This window comes from Vigna umbellata, chromosome 9 (assembly GCF_029865625.1).
Source record: "Vigna umbellata cultivar VRB3 chromosome 9, Vumbellata_1.0, whole genome shotgun sequence".
Classification (NCBI taxonomy): domain Eukaryota; kingdom Viridiplantae; phylum Streptophyta; class Magnoliopsida; order Fabales; family Fabaceae; genus Vigna; species Vigna umbellata.
Window position 1 is genome coordinate 23,518,138 of NC_142173.1, and position 12,685 is coordinate 23,530,822.

At 33.5% G+C, this 12,685-nt stretch overlaps 1 protein-coding gene, 1 long non-coding RNA gene and 4 other non-coding genes across 7 annotated transcripts; 1 reads left to right on the forward strand and 5 right to left on the reverse strand.

Moving 5' to 3' along the window:
• The first annotated feature begins 266 nt into the window (after positions 1–266).
• LOC148192961 (U-box domain-containing protein 11-like) lies at positions 267–3,486 on the forward strand. Of its 2 annotated transcripts, XM_088098428.1 has the most exons (5): positions 267–717; positions 1,484–1,600; positions 1,684–2,118; positions 2,217–3,267; positions 3,356–3,486. In XM_088098428.1, exons 1-5 carry the CDS (start codon positions 385–387, stop codon positions 3,436–3,438), a joined length of 2,019 nt encoding a protein of 672 aa, XP_087954554.1. In that variant the 5' UTR covers positions 267–384; the 3' UTR covers positions 3,439–3,486. The 2 variants fall into 2 exon arrangements, with proteins under 2 accessions (XP_087954554.1, XP_087954555.1); XM_088098429.1 differs by having other exon boundaries at positions 273–717; positions 2,217–3,486.
• A 2,757-nt stretch (positions 3,487–6,243) lies between these two features.
• On the reverse strand, positions 6,244–11,350 carry LOC148192962 (uncharacterized). The gene is made up of 2 exons (XR_015782067.1): positions 11,255–11,350; positions 6,244–7,006 (listed from the first exon to the last, which is right to left on the reverse strand). It is a non-coding gene; the product is annotated as an uncharacterized LOC148192962 (long non-coding RNA).
• LOC148192963 (small nucleolar RNA snoR136) lies at positions 9,508–9,650 on the reverse strand. Its single transcript, XR_015782455.1, has one exon. It is a non-coding gene; the product is annotated as a small nucleolar RNA snoR136 (small nucleolar RNA).
• Positions 9,733–9,817, reverse strand: LOC148192964 (small nucleolar RNA SNORD25). Its single transcript, XR_015782471.1, has one exon. It is a non-coding gene; the product is annotated as a small nucleolar RNA SNORD25 (small nucleolar RNA).
• On the reverse strand, positions 9,943–10,038 carry LOC148192965 (small nucleolar RNA snoR31/Z110/Z27). The gene has a single exon (XR_015782440.1). It is a non-coding gene; the product is annotated as a small nucleolar RNA snoR31/Z110/Z27 (small nucleolar RNA).
• Positions 10,974–11,057, reverse strand: LOC124819982 (small nucleolar RNA SNORD25). Its single transcript, XR_007027305.1, has one exon. It is a non-coding gene; the product is annotated as a small nucleolar RNA SNORD25 (small nucleolar RNA).
• Positions 11,351–12,685: the final 1,335 nt, after the last annotated feature.

The window sequence follows — 12,685 nt, forward strand, 5'->3', positions numbered from 1 at the left end:
AACTGTATCCTCTTGTTCATTTCTCTCTCTTTCATTATCATTCTTCTCAATTTCAATTCCTCCGAGATTCTCGCTTTGCCCAGTTAAGGCGTCACGTTAACCCTCTCCAGAATGAATCAACCAATTAATTTTTAATTCTTATTAACTACCAAAAAACTAAATTAACTATTTCATTTTTCATTTTCCTCAGCAACTGCAATAAAAATATATTATATCATATAATTTAATTAATTTAGAAAACCCAATGAAACACATTATTACAGCGTTTTGCAGCGTTTCTACGTGTCCATACTTGATAAGTTTCCTCACACACCTTATTAGACTATCTCTGACTCACTTTCCTCAAAACACAAGACAACCTTAACCTTAACCTTTGCAGCGACAATGGCCGGCGAACTCGCCGGTGACCACACGCCAGAACTCCTCTGTCTGGTCCACGACATCGCCGGAATGTGCGTCGGCTCCTCCTCCGCCGCACCCATTGCCACCGACGCCATGTTCCGCAAGGACTGTACCGATCTAGTTCGCCGGATCTCCCTCCTCACCCACTTGTTCGAGGAGATTAGAGAACTCAACAACAACAATGTTGTCGCTTCCGCTTCCTCGTCTTCTTCCTCCTCTTCCGCCGCATCTTGGTCCTCTGATCTTGTCTTCGCTCTTCAGTCTGCAAGAAGTTTGCTTTCCGTGGCCAGAAACTTCCGTTCCAATTGCTCCTCTGTGAGTTTCTTGATCTATTTCAACGCTAACTCGTTGGGGATTTCGAAACTTAAGCTCCTACTTCGTATTCTTCGGTTTTTCAGTAATTTAGATCTGTAGCTCTCTGGCTAAAATTCCCAAACTTTTTGTTCTTTTTTGCATTCCTTTCAGTGACCGTAACGGGCACCGGACAAAGTTTTTTCTTGGGAGATTTCTCTTTAATTTTGTGTTGGTTATAAAGTTCAATTATTACTTGTGAGAGTAGATATTTCAGAAAATTGTTACTTCAACTTTTTTTTGTTGAGTGGGTGTAATGCGTGCAATCAAACTGTTAGCTATTGTTATGTTTCAGTGGAGAAAGTAAAATACCTCCCCTGTATGTTACTCAGGGCTTTATGTTCTTTGTGTTATTTACGAAGAGGGTCGGTTTTGTAGAAGAGACCATTCTCCCACAGCTTGGGGAATCAAGGTTTGAATCTTTTACGAGAGAGACTCGCATTTGGGGATAAACTGTGTCTAAAACAGGATATTTGTAGAAAAAAACAATTGTCCACTGTGTTGTTTTCATTAAATGGTAGTGTTCCTCTTTTTGGCATTCTGGGTGTTGTTCTTCTTGTCTTTGGTAAATTCGTGTGTCCTTACGATGTGTTCTTTACACAGAGAGATAATTTTGCACTTGTTCAATTGTTTAAGTCGGAATCTTATGGGGGTTGGATTTATGTGGGCATGTCTATGTATATAATGATGTCTGTGTACTTCTCTGAAATTTGATGTATCTTGATTTAAGGATGGAGCTGCAAAGACCATTGTCTTCCAATTTCAGTGTGTGACGTGGAAATTGGAGAAACTGTTGAGTGATTTGCCGTATGACAATTTGGACATCTCAGAGGAAGTCAAAGAACAGGTAGACTTTGGATGAATGGGTTGGGTTTTAATTTGATATACTGTTTGTTTGAGTTAAATCGCTGATATTATCTGCTTTTCTAGGTGGATTTGGTAAGAACGCAATTGAAACGAGCCTCAGAAAAATATGGGTTTATGATTTCAAAGATGCCATCTCATGAATTATCCAAGCCGCTGACTGAAGAAATTAGTCAGGTTCTTTCCAAATCCGTGGGTGGATTATACAAACAACATAGCTGTCCTGAAAATTTATCAGAACTAGACAGCATTTCTAAAAGCAATGGAGAGAATAATTGCAGCACAAATCGGCTTGGATCTCTCTTGGAAAGAGCAAGGAGCATCCCTGCATCTTCTGAAGTTCTCTTTTTGAATGAATCTGATCCTGAAAGTCAAGAAGTTTCTGAGACAAAAAGTCTACCTGAGGTTAAAAGGCCTGAAGCAATTGTGATTCCTGAAGATTTTCTTTGCCCTATATCCTTGGAACTAATGAGGGATCCTGTTATTGTGGCGACGGGTCAGGTAAATTCATCTCATGAGATCAGATGTTGCATCAACAAAAGAAATATTCCTGCAAATTTTTCTGGTCTTCTAAATTTCCTGCTTCCTTTATTCTGCAGACGTATGAGAGATCTTATATACAGAGATGGATAGATTGTGGTAATACAACGTGTCCGAAAACTCAGCAGAAGCTCCAACATTTGACACTCACACCAAATTATGTTTTAAGGAGCCTTATTTCTCAGTGGTGTATAGAGCACAACATCGAGCAGCCAACAGGACTAACTAATGGGAAAATAAAGAAGAGTGACGGGTCATTCAGAGACGTTACGGGTGACATAGCAGCAATTGAAGCTCTGATGCGGAAGCTCTCCAGCCGGTCTGTTGAGGAGCGTAGAGCGGCTGTTACTGAAATTCGATCGCTATCCAAACGAAGTACTGACAATAGGATACTAATTGCTGAAGCTGGAGCCATTCCAGTTCTAGTCAACCTTCTAACATCAGAAGATGTATTGACGCAAGACAATGCTGTTACTTCAATTTTAAACCTTTCCATTTATGAAAATAACAAAGGACTTATAATGCTTGCTGGTGCCATTCCATCCATTGTCCAAGTCCTCCGTGCTGGAACCATGGAAGCAAGAGAAAATGCAGCAGCAACCCTCTTCAGCTTGTCACTTGCAGATGAGAACAAAATTATAATTGGCGCTTCGGGAGCCATACCCGCTTTGGTAGAATTGCTCCAAAACGGGAGTCCTAGAGGAAAGAAGGATGCTGCAACAGCATTATTCAATTTATGCATTTACCAAGGAAACAAGGGCAGGGCCATTCGGGCAGGGATCATCACAGCATTGTTGAAAATGCTTACAGATTCAAGCAAATCAATGGTTGATGAAGCCCTAACAATAATGTCAGTTCTTGCCAGCCACCAAGAGGCAAAAATTGCTATAGTAAAAGCCAGCACTATACCAGTTTTGATAGATCTTTTGAGGACCGGATTGCCTCGCAATAAAGAGAATGCAGCTGCTATTCTTCTCGCCTTGTGCAAGAGGGATGCCGACAATCTTGCTTGTATAAGTAGACTTGGTGCCGTCATACCTCTCTCTGAACTTGCTCGAACTGGTACAGAGAGGGCCAAACGGAAGGCTACTTCATTACTGGAGCATCTTCGTAAGTTGCAGCAACTTTAAATGGTGTAGTTCTGCATTGAACTTCAAGTTTGTTCTCTCATTATTTGACATAATTTTCCACACTGCAGTTTGCAAACTGATCATACGAGGTGAAGTAAGAAAGACAGCCTCCTTGATTCAGTTATTCTTTTCTTGGTTTCTTCTTTTTTAACCCCTGTATGAGCGTGTAAAGAAATCAATTGATATATTGTTTACACAAGTTCCTGTTTTCATCTTTTCTAGCTTGTTGCCCTGTTGAAATAGTCAACTGTAGCCCTTGTTCTACCGACTACAAACTTAAATTAGACCGTGCCAGAATCAAGGCACTCTTTGAATCTCAATAAATGTACTCAGATTTAACATCAAATTTTTTCAGATAGAAAAGTCATCATGTCTTTTCTTTTTTCTTCAGTTTTTCCTAATCAAATCATAAAAGTAGAAGATGGAAAGAAAAAGAGAAGTTTATACGAATATATTCATTCAGAGAATCTGTGACTAATATTTGTTTTTGGATATGTTCCTTCCTTGAAGGGCATGAGCTCAGTCTGAACCAACATTTGTAGTATGCTTCTTTCTGTGCAATCAGAGTTAACTCAGGATCATTGAGATTAGCTGAGGAATTGAAAAGGAATCTTCCTTGAATAAATGGACACTAGATTCAGGATGAGGTCAATGTGAGAGATCTGGCCTAGAATATCTGGCTCATTTACTTCAAGTAGAAGTCATCTTTGAATCAAACAGCAAGGAAGCAACTGGATCCAATTTATAAGGAAAAGTCCACAAAATAGCAAATCACCCAAGATATGCAGACACCTCCGCGTGTATTCAAATCAATTTTTAAATTACTCCCTAAAATTTCATCTGAATACGGATCACTCGATTTAATTTCCTATTTTGACATCTAACTATGTTTTAAATAATATTACTTTACTTTTGAAGAAAAATACATGAAAAAATTAAAATAAAAATTGTAAAAGTGATAACTAAATTTATCCTTTTATTATAAGAACTAAAAAAGCTATAGTTAATTTTTTTTTAGATTGATAAGATGTATTATTGGAGTTATTGATGAAAAAAATAATTGTTACACTATTTCATTGGCAATTTGTCTTGATTTTGCCGACAAGTGGTTAAGCTGCAAGATCGGATCCCTTCCCTCTTCTATGGTGTCCCAGTCCTTTTAATCTGCTTCTTGTTTTCCCCCTCTTCGTAAAAGGTTCTTTTCATATCTTTTATTAGCTACTTCAGATATGCATAATCATACCACATGTTTCACTTTCATTGACCTTTGTTCTTTCTTTTTCCACATTAGCTATTAGTATTCCGAGATTTTACTTTAAAATAATCTAACTTGTTGATGTTTGGTGTAAAATGACTTTCAATATTTTTAAACACATTTTCAATTAATAGAATGCTAAAAAGTGAAGGATAATTACATAGCTTTAATTAAAACAATAGACCCCTGATATGCAAAAGTAAAATTTCCAGAAAAATGATAAAAACAAAACTTGAAGCACCTAAATCTAATTATTTTAAGAAACATCTACATTAACACTTCCTGAGCTATGGTACAACTTTAATATTAGGTGTCCAAGTGAGATGTTATTTGCCACATTTAATGTTTGTGATCATGGATGTGTGTATGGGTATGTGCGTGTGATCGTGTGGTTGTGTGTGGAAGTGTGTAGGTGAGTGTATACGTATAGGTGTGGGTGTGGGTGTAGGTGTGTGTGTCTCTGCTTGTACTCTTACGTCTAACTTTATCTTCAGTATAATCAGCATCGTAGCAATCTTTCAGTTTGAAGTTTTTGCTTCCCTTGTAGCATATATCGAGATTGCCTATTCCTTTGGGATATCGACAAAATTTTATACACACTTGAACAATTGAATACAACCAAGGTTATGTGTTTCTAATCTACCACATACATGGTCTAACTCACCCCAACACAAAGAGGTCAAATTTCGTGGCTAAAGGAAAAATAAAACTAAAAACAACACTACAACATAAGTGGACACCATAAGCAAAATAAGTGGGTAGCAACCTACATAATTATGTACCGTTTCAAAAGAATTCAATAAAACATTTGGATGTTGTTCATGAAAAATAATCAATGACCAACAAATGATTCCTACACATACCATTTGGCTTATTTGAATAGAAAGTGCCTTAACAGCCTCATTTTATTGACACATAAATTGTGAAATCATACAACAAAGATAAGTAGGGAGCAGTGTACGAAAAATTGACTATCTATGTTGGATGTTTTTCACACTTACATTAACATGACAGAATTTGAATAGATGAACAAGATTTGCACATCTTCAAACCAATTTTCATTTAAAACTCATACAATTGATAACAAAAGAAATTCGCACAACAAATTACAATTAATGTATTGCCAAATTTTACAAAATCACTTATAGTTACAAATGTTATCACTAAACTTTAAAACAGTGTGTAAAAAAAATTTAACAAATTCATGTTCTTCTACTAAAGTGTACAAAGATATCAACTTTTTGTATATATTTCATTTCCTTTTACTCCCATAATTGGGAAATAGGGTTCTAATATCACAACTCTTGAACCGTATTCATAGTTCAATCTTCATTTGCATATACATATTGTTTTGCTCTATATAAACCTCCTCTTCAACCAATGTGTTGTCGTGCTGATGTTCAATTGACATGGCATCACCACAACACAAGTTGTCTGTTATAGGAAATTCATGCTCATTAACACTTCCACTAACATCTTTCTCCTCATTAATCATGACTTTATCTTTAGTACTTTCATTAACCCTTTCTTATTCTTGTACAACACGAATGCGATGTTCCTTGTGTCTTTTATTTTGTTTCTTAAATCCAACACCATATTTCTCAAATGCTACTTTGACATTAGGATAACACAACTCTTCTTTGGACATACCAACACAACCTAAAAAGTAATTATTAAGGGAATATAATTATATAAAATAAATACAACAACAAGAAAATAACTACTCACTGCAACCTTTTCCAAAGCACTCCTGATAAAAGTGTCACCTACTTTTACATTAATCCAATTCTACAATCACAAAAATTTAGTTATCCAGGAATTGTACTTTTGGTTGAAAGTTACAAAATGATCACAAAACCATAAATTTCAAGATCACAAAATTATCGCAAATCCACCACGGGATACATTGTTTACCTGGGTGATTCAAAATTGCTACTAATCAGGTTTTTCACGAAAGAACCAAACATATCGAGATAGATTGTCACCTCATTCGCGAAAAAGTCCAACAAGGCTCTATCAAGCTTCTCCCCATCCATACCACTTGCTTGCTGATATCTTAACGAAGGTCCTTCCTCCTTCCATCTTCCATGCCATCAATTCCAAGCTTGACACTCTGAACATCTATGCCAATCTTGAGGAAGGCTGTCAGAACACTTCTAAAAGCACCGTTTAACACTGCTTCTTTTCCACGTGCACCACACCGCTTCTGTTTTTGTTCTATTTTTCTTTCCTTCCTTTCTATTTTCCTTCTCTGTTTCTTCTCTCTCCCTATATAATCCTTCTTTGTATTGTACAATATTATTCATTCAAATAATACAAAAAGGGCTTTTATTGTTCTCTTTCTCTTTTCCTTCCCACACTCTTTTCTAGGTTGCTTCTCTTCTCTTTCCATAATGCATTTGCTGATATGCAGATCTGATTCCATACACTTCCACGATGCACAGAGGCTTTCGTTGCTGTTCTTCTATGAAACCATTCAAAATATAGGAAAAATCAACAACTTTCAAAATAACTCAAAAAAAATCATTTTCTTGATAACTTTGTCGCTTGAAGTCTCTTCTTGATTATCTATATCATTTATTCTCATATAACAACATGAGTTATATAATCATCACACAAACACAAGCAACCAAGGGTGAACTAACAGAATAAACATCAAAATATCAATACAACATTCATATCTCAGTCATTAAGTCCTTACTACAATCTCATCACAACAAACAATATCAACACATACTAAGACTATAACATGCAATACAATGTCAAATCATATTCTCCCTTGAAAGCGAATCATGATCAACTCATTAAATTTACACCACCTGTCATTTAAAGGCAACCAGTGTTATTACTAACAATCTCTATAAACATATGCCAACTTCAATGCTTCATCGTACCATTCCTGTTTATCAAAACAGATCAATTCGAGTGGTCTTCCACCATAGCTTCAGACCTATCTCCTCTGCTCCTTAAGGCTTATGAGTAAAACTTCAATATGCTCCCATCAGCACTAAACTCAATATGACTTGGAAAGCTATGGATGAAACATTTATCCCTTTCTACCCCCTCAAAAGAAAAAAGGGTAGCACTCGAATCTCAATCTCTTATACTACTCCATCATGGATGAAAAAACTCATCTCTTCGACAACCTCTTAAAGACGAAGAGATTCTCCTTTTTCACCGCCTCTTAAAGATGAAGAGATTCATCTTTCTACCCACTCACAAAGGAAAATTATCAACACATATTAAGAAAGTATAAAAAGAAGTCATACCCAAAGACATAAACACCATTCTATCTCATAGTGGGTTCAGTATCGTGACACTCTCGTTAAGCTAAACAACAATCACGAAAACAATTGCCACACATTTTGTAACTACATACAAAGCACTTCCTGCATAATAACATTATCAAGATATTAAAAACTACATATCACAAAAATACAAGGTCAACTAAAACGCATGATAAGTCAACTATACACTAACCACACCTCCTCTTTTCAAGATACATCTATCAAAAATGATGACAAATTCATTCATCTCCCAAAGTGGACCCTAAAGTACTTGAAAACACTAAATAGGAGTTGAATAGTACTAATGGAAAACTTTTCGCAACCTTTCTGATTTAGCACGTTATCGAACTCTGAAATTTTCTTTTAAAAGCTTAAAATATAAATAAACGATAACAATTTTTAACATATTATTCATAATATGTCATGTAGTGTTTTGTAAGAACTTCTCTTGTGAAAAATAAATGATTAACTAAGAAGATTCGTGTGTTTGTTTTGGAAGAACTTCTCTTGTGAAAAATAAATGTTTAGCTAAGAAGATTCTTGTATTTAGACATAAAGCACAACTTCAAGTTTTTGTAAGAGAATGTTTAGATAAGAAATAATTGCTTTTATATTTATTCGCTCCAACTAAGATATCAAGTCTCTTTCACACGATTAACTACTCTTAATTTTTAAGTATTAGCTCTAGTACTCAACAACCTTAGTCAAAAGTTCCTATGAGTATTCACACCATTTGAGAAGTATTTGCTTCATAGTGGTAAATATTTTAATTTTCTTCAAAATTACAATCAACTATTTTACTCTTCTCACCTCTTTTTCTCTTCTATTTAAAGCTTCATGAATATAATATTCCTAAACTTCCTGTGTGCTTCCTCCTATATATTACTTCACTAATCAACCTCTCGAAAGCAAAGGGTTTCCAATAGTCCAAAACACCATTATATTTATGCTACTTATAACAAAAATTTTATTTAATATAATTAATCTCGTTGAACTATCAAGCTTGTCTAGCCAATCAAGCATCTCGAACATGGAAGATCACCCTGATCGATCGGCGTATGGTTGGCCAAATGTGTCGTTGAATTGCCTACTTTCTTCCCTTTAAAACTAATTAGGAGAGTTATTCTCACAAAAAAATGGCTATAAAGGAGGTAGAGCAACCCATGGAACCGAGAGTAACGTAAGAATAATAGTATACAATTTTGAATTTAAAATTCAAAATTTCATGTTAAAATTTTCTACATTCAATTATAGATGTGTAAAATAATACTTTTCACCCAGTTTTAGGAGTAAGCAAACAAAGACATAACCTACCTACAGAGTAATGACAAAAGTGGTCAAAAGTACCAAGCTGACTCATTCATTGGCATATATGGTAGAGTTTACTTAACCCAAATATTCATTTTTTTCTCAAGTCTGGCAAGTGTCTGAGAACCCATTGCTAAAAGAGTGATGTTATTTTAACTTAAAATTGTTATAGAAAATGATGGGGTAAATGAATGTGTTATTATATACGATATTCTAAATTCAAATTCCTTGTGAGATATATAATCTCCTAAGTATGAGAAAACACAATTAGATACACCTCAAATCAAAAGCTCTAGCAAATACGAAAATCGTTTCATTTCATCGTAAACACTTGAAATCTCTATCCCTCACTTTCTGAGGGCAAAGAAGGGGATTTTGTTCCCCGACGTCCAATTGCAGCATCAAAATTGCTACATTGGATAGCGAGGGGAACACACATCTTGTCTTCAGTTAAAGATTGCCAAACACATTGGATAACGTGGAAGCAAAGGTCTCTAAGAAAGCTGAAGACTTTCAAATAATATACCCTAATTGAAAAGAAAAACAACTAATGTACAAAACAAAATTATCGAATCGAAATCTAGGAGAAACACTAGTTAACTCAGTCCCTTAGATGTTCAATTAATATTTGCGATCATACCCGCAAATCATTACAGGTCTGTAGGCTCATCAGAGTTAACAATAGCATCATAGACACACGAGTGGCCAGAAAACAGAAATCAATAACAGAAATACTATAAATTTAGAAGAAAATTTCACTGATCTCAATGGTTCAAATAGATCTTTTATTCAAATAAGAACGAAGTACATCATCAGCATGGAAAATGCATTCTCATCCACAGCAGTAATTTGCTGTGTAGGAAGGTGTCCTAAGATTTTTCCAAATTCATCACATGATGTAACAAAACACAAATAAAGCTATCTACAAGGACACTAACAATAAGCAAATTCCCATAGCGTCAACATATGAGCACACAAGGATCAAATATATCTGAAACAAAAGTATAGGCCAATATGCCATATAAACAAAAACGTAGACCTGAGATTATTGTCCAGGGTAAACAAAAGTGTAGGCATAAGACTACGATGAAAGGAACCCAAAGTGTAGCCCAAAAACTAAGAGGCAAGGTAACAAAACTGTAGTCGTAAGACCAGTTGCAAAATAACAAAGAACTAAAAGAAAGAGAACAGTGGCTAAAATTTCCAGCAAACCAACCAGACACAATTTTTCAAGACAATGTTGCTCCCTATAATTTTCCATGAAAAAGTGAGCATATTTTCTCAAAGGCGGATCCATGTACAACCATAATCATAGATATTGGCATACAATAAATCTCAATTCCCTCATAACAACTCTTGGATTAAATAATATGCTTAAATCTAATCTACCAAAAGTTTCATGCTTTACATCTAAACACCGAGCTTAAAAGCAATACAGAAATGAAATAACAAAATGAATTTACAAACTTTTCGAATTTCAATTCAAAACAACAACATCAACGCCACCTTGTACTTTAGAGTTGAAAAATATAAAAACAAGTTGCCAGCCGAAAATACAAAAAATTAGTTCTGCGACACCCAAATGAATGCAACACCGAAATTTAAAGATTGCATAGCGAATGTTAACACACATAAGCTTTAATTAAACAACAAAAAAGCTTTGAAACAAGTGCAAACCAAAGTCTTAAAGAAAATGCATGCATTTCAACTATTAATGCCCAATCGAAACACCAAAATAATGATCAATAAACATAAGAAACCTATCACATTGAGTTTAGGTTGCGTAAACTCTAAACAAATGTAAAAACATCAAACAGAAATCTTAGAGAAAAATTAGACAACTCAGTCCCTTAGATGTTCAGTTATGTTTGCGATCATAGCCGCAAATCATTACAGGTCTGTAGGCTCATCACAGTTGAAAATAACAACTCGTGTTATCCAATCAACGAAAAAATGCAGACCCAGAATAAAAAACTAATACTTCGGTATAAAATTGAATTTAGCTGCTCAGTGTGCTCCCAAAACCAATGGATTGTGGAAAAGATATTAAAGAACAACACAAATAACTATTGCTTCAAGGGAACGAGTCAAATGAGAACGGAAGTAATCTCACCGACCAGATAAAGAAGCCTATGATGATTTGGGGTTGTAAAAGTTGAAAAGAGGCAAAGGAATGCGAAACCCTAATTTCATATACAGCGGTTAGGAATAAGAGGCAGAACACAGAACAGGGTAAAAGTATGGTTTATATAGCAGTTTGGTAGGCAATTTTAAAGGACTAAGTTACACTTTGGATGCGTTTTTAGATGTTTCATAGTTAAATATTATTTTAATATATGTTTAAATTTTTTTTTATAAAATACTATTAGTTCAAATAACTATTTTTCAATAAATATAAAAATAAATAGATATTATATTAATTATAAATATATTTTATTTTTAAAATATAATTCTTTTCCATATTTAAAATTAAATAAATTCCATAATTTTAAACCTGTAATAATAACTTTCAAGTTTTATCAACAATTTGTATAGAAAATGCTTGATAATTACTTAAACGATAATTAATAATATAAGAAACTACTACTTTTAAGTTAAAATAATTTATATTTATAATACACTATTTAAAATAATTAGCATGTGTTTCCATAAAGTTGATTTTAATTAAATTAATGTGTTAGAAGCTTTAGAATAATATAATTAATTTTTAGTTATATATGATGTTGTTCTTTAACTTGTAAAGTTTTTAAACATTTTATTTTATAAAAACAATATGCAAATTAATTAGTAGAGAATTACTTTTTCATCCATCTCTATATTTATGTTTGAAGCAAAATATATTAATAAATACATTAAATATTTTTTTATTTGTTAAAAGTTAAGTACTAGGATTACAAACATCAGCTTTATTTTTTATTAAACTATTATGCAATAGTAAGTTACAATTGTTAATAAATCTACCAAATATTTTTTCATATTTTTTAATTACTAAATAAAGACAGAAAACCCGGACTGTAAGAATATTCAGATTTTAAGAAATTCTTATGATATATTTATGTAGAAATAATTTAAGTTGATAATATATAAATTAAACTTTACAAAGTGGAAGCATATGTATTTAGTGTTGTAATATAACAATCGTAATATAATAATATATGGTTGATGACATCATTAACTCAAAATATATAAGATGGTTATCTTCTGAGAAATAATAGATAAAGGAAAAAAAATATTTTCATGTTATTGTCTTGTTGTCTTGTACATACTTTTTATTGGTAACTTTTACATTATTATTATTATTATTATTATTATTATTATTATTATTATTATTATTAACTCATCATCGATATTTAAAAAAATCTATTATCAATATCATCTCAGTTAAAATGGTATTATCCTGAACTTTGGTTTAAAAAACATTAAATTAAAGTTGTCACATGATTTTAATTTAAAAATATACTTTAATACGATATTTTTTCATTAAAGTCTTGTCAAAATGATACACCCTATTTATATCCGTAATTATTTTTTAAATCTACCTATTTTGA

Bases quoted from the DNA above. Each gene is read 5' to 3' on its own strand.
- LOC148192961 (XM_088098428.1), top strand. From the start codon at position 385: ATGGCCGGCGAACTCGCCGGTGACCACACGCCAGAACTCCTCTGTCTG. The intron at 1,601-1,683 runs GTAGACTTTGGA...CTGCTTTTCTAG, and splicing joins CAGAGGAAGTCAAAGAACAG to GTGGATTTGGTAAGAACGCA. The intron at 2,119-2,216 runs GTAAATTCATCT...TTTATTCTGCAG, and splicing joins TTATTGTGGCGACGGGTCAG to ACGTATGAGAGATCTTATAT.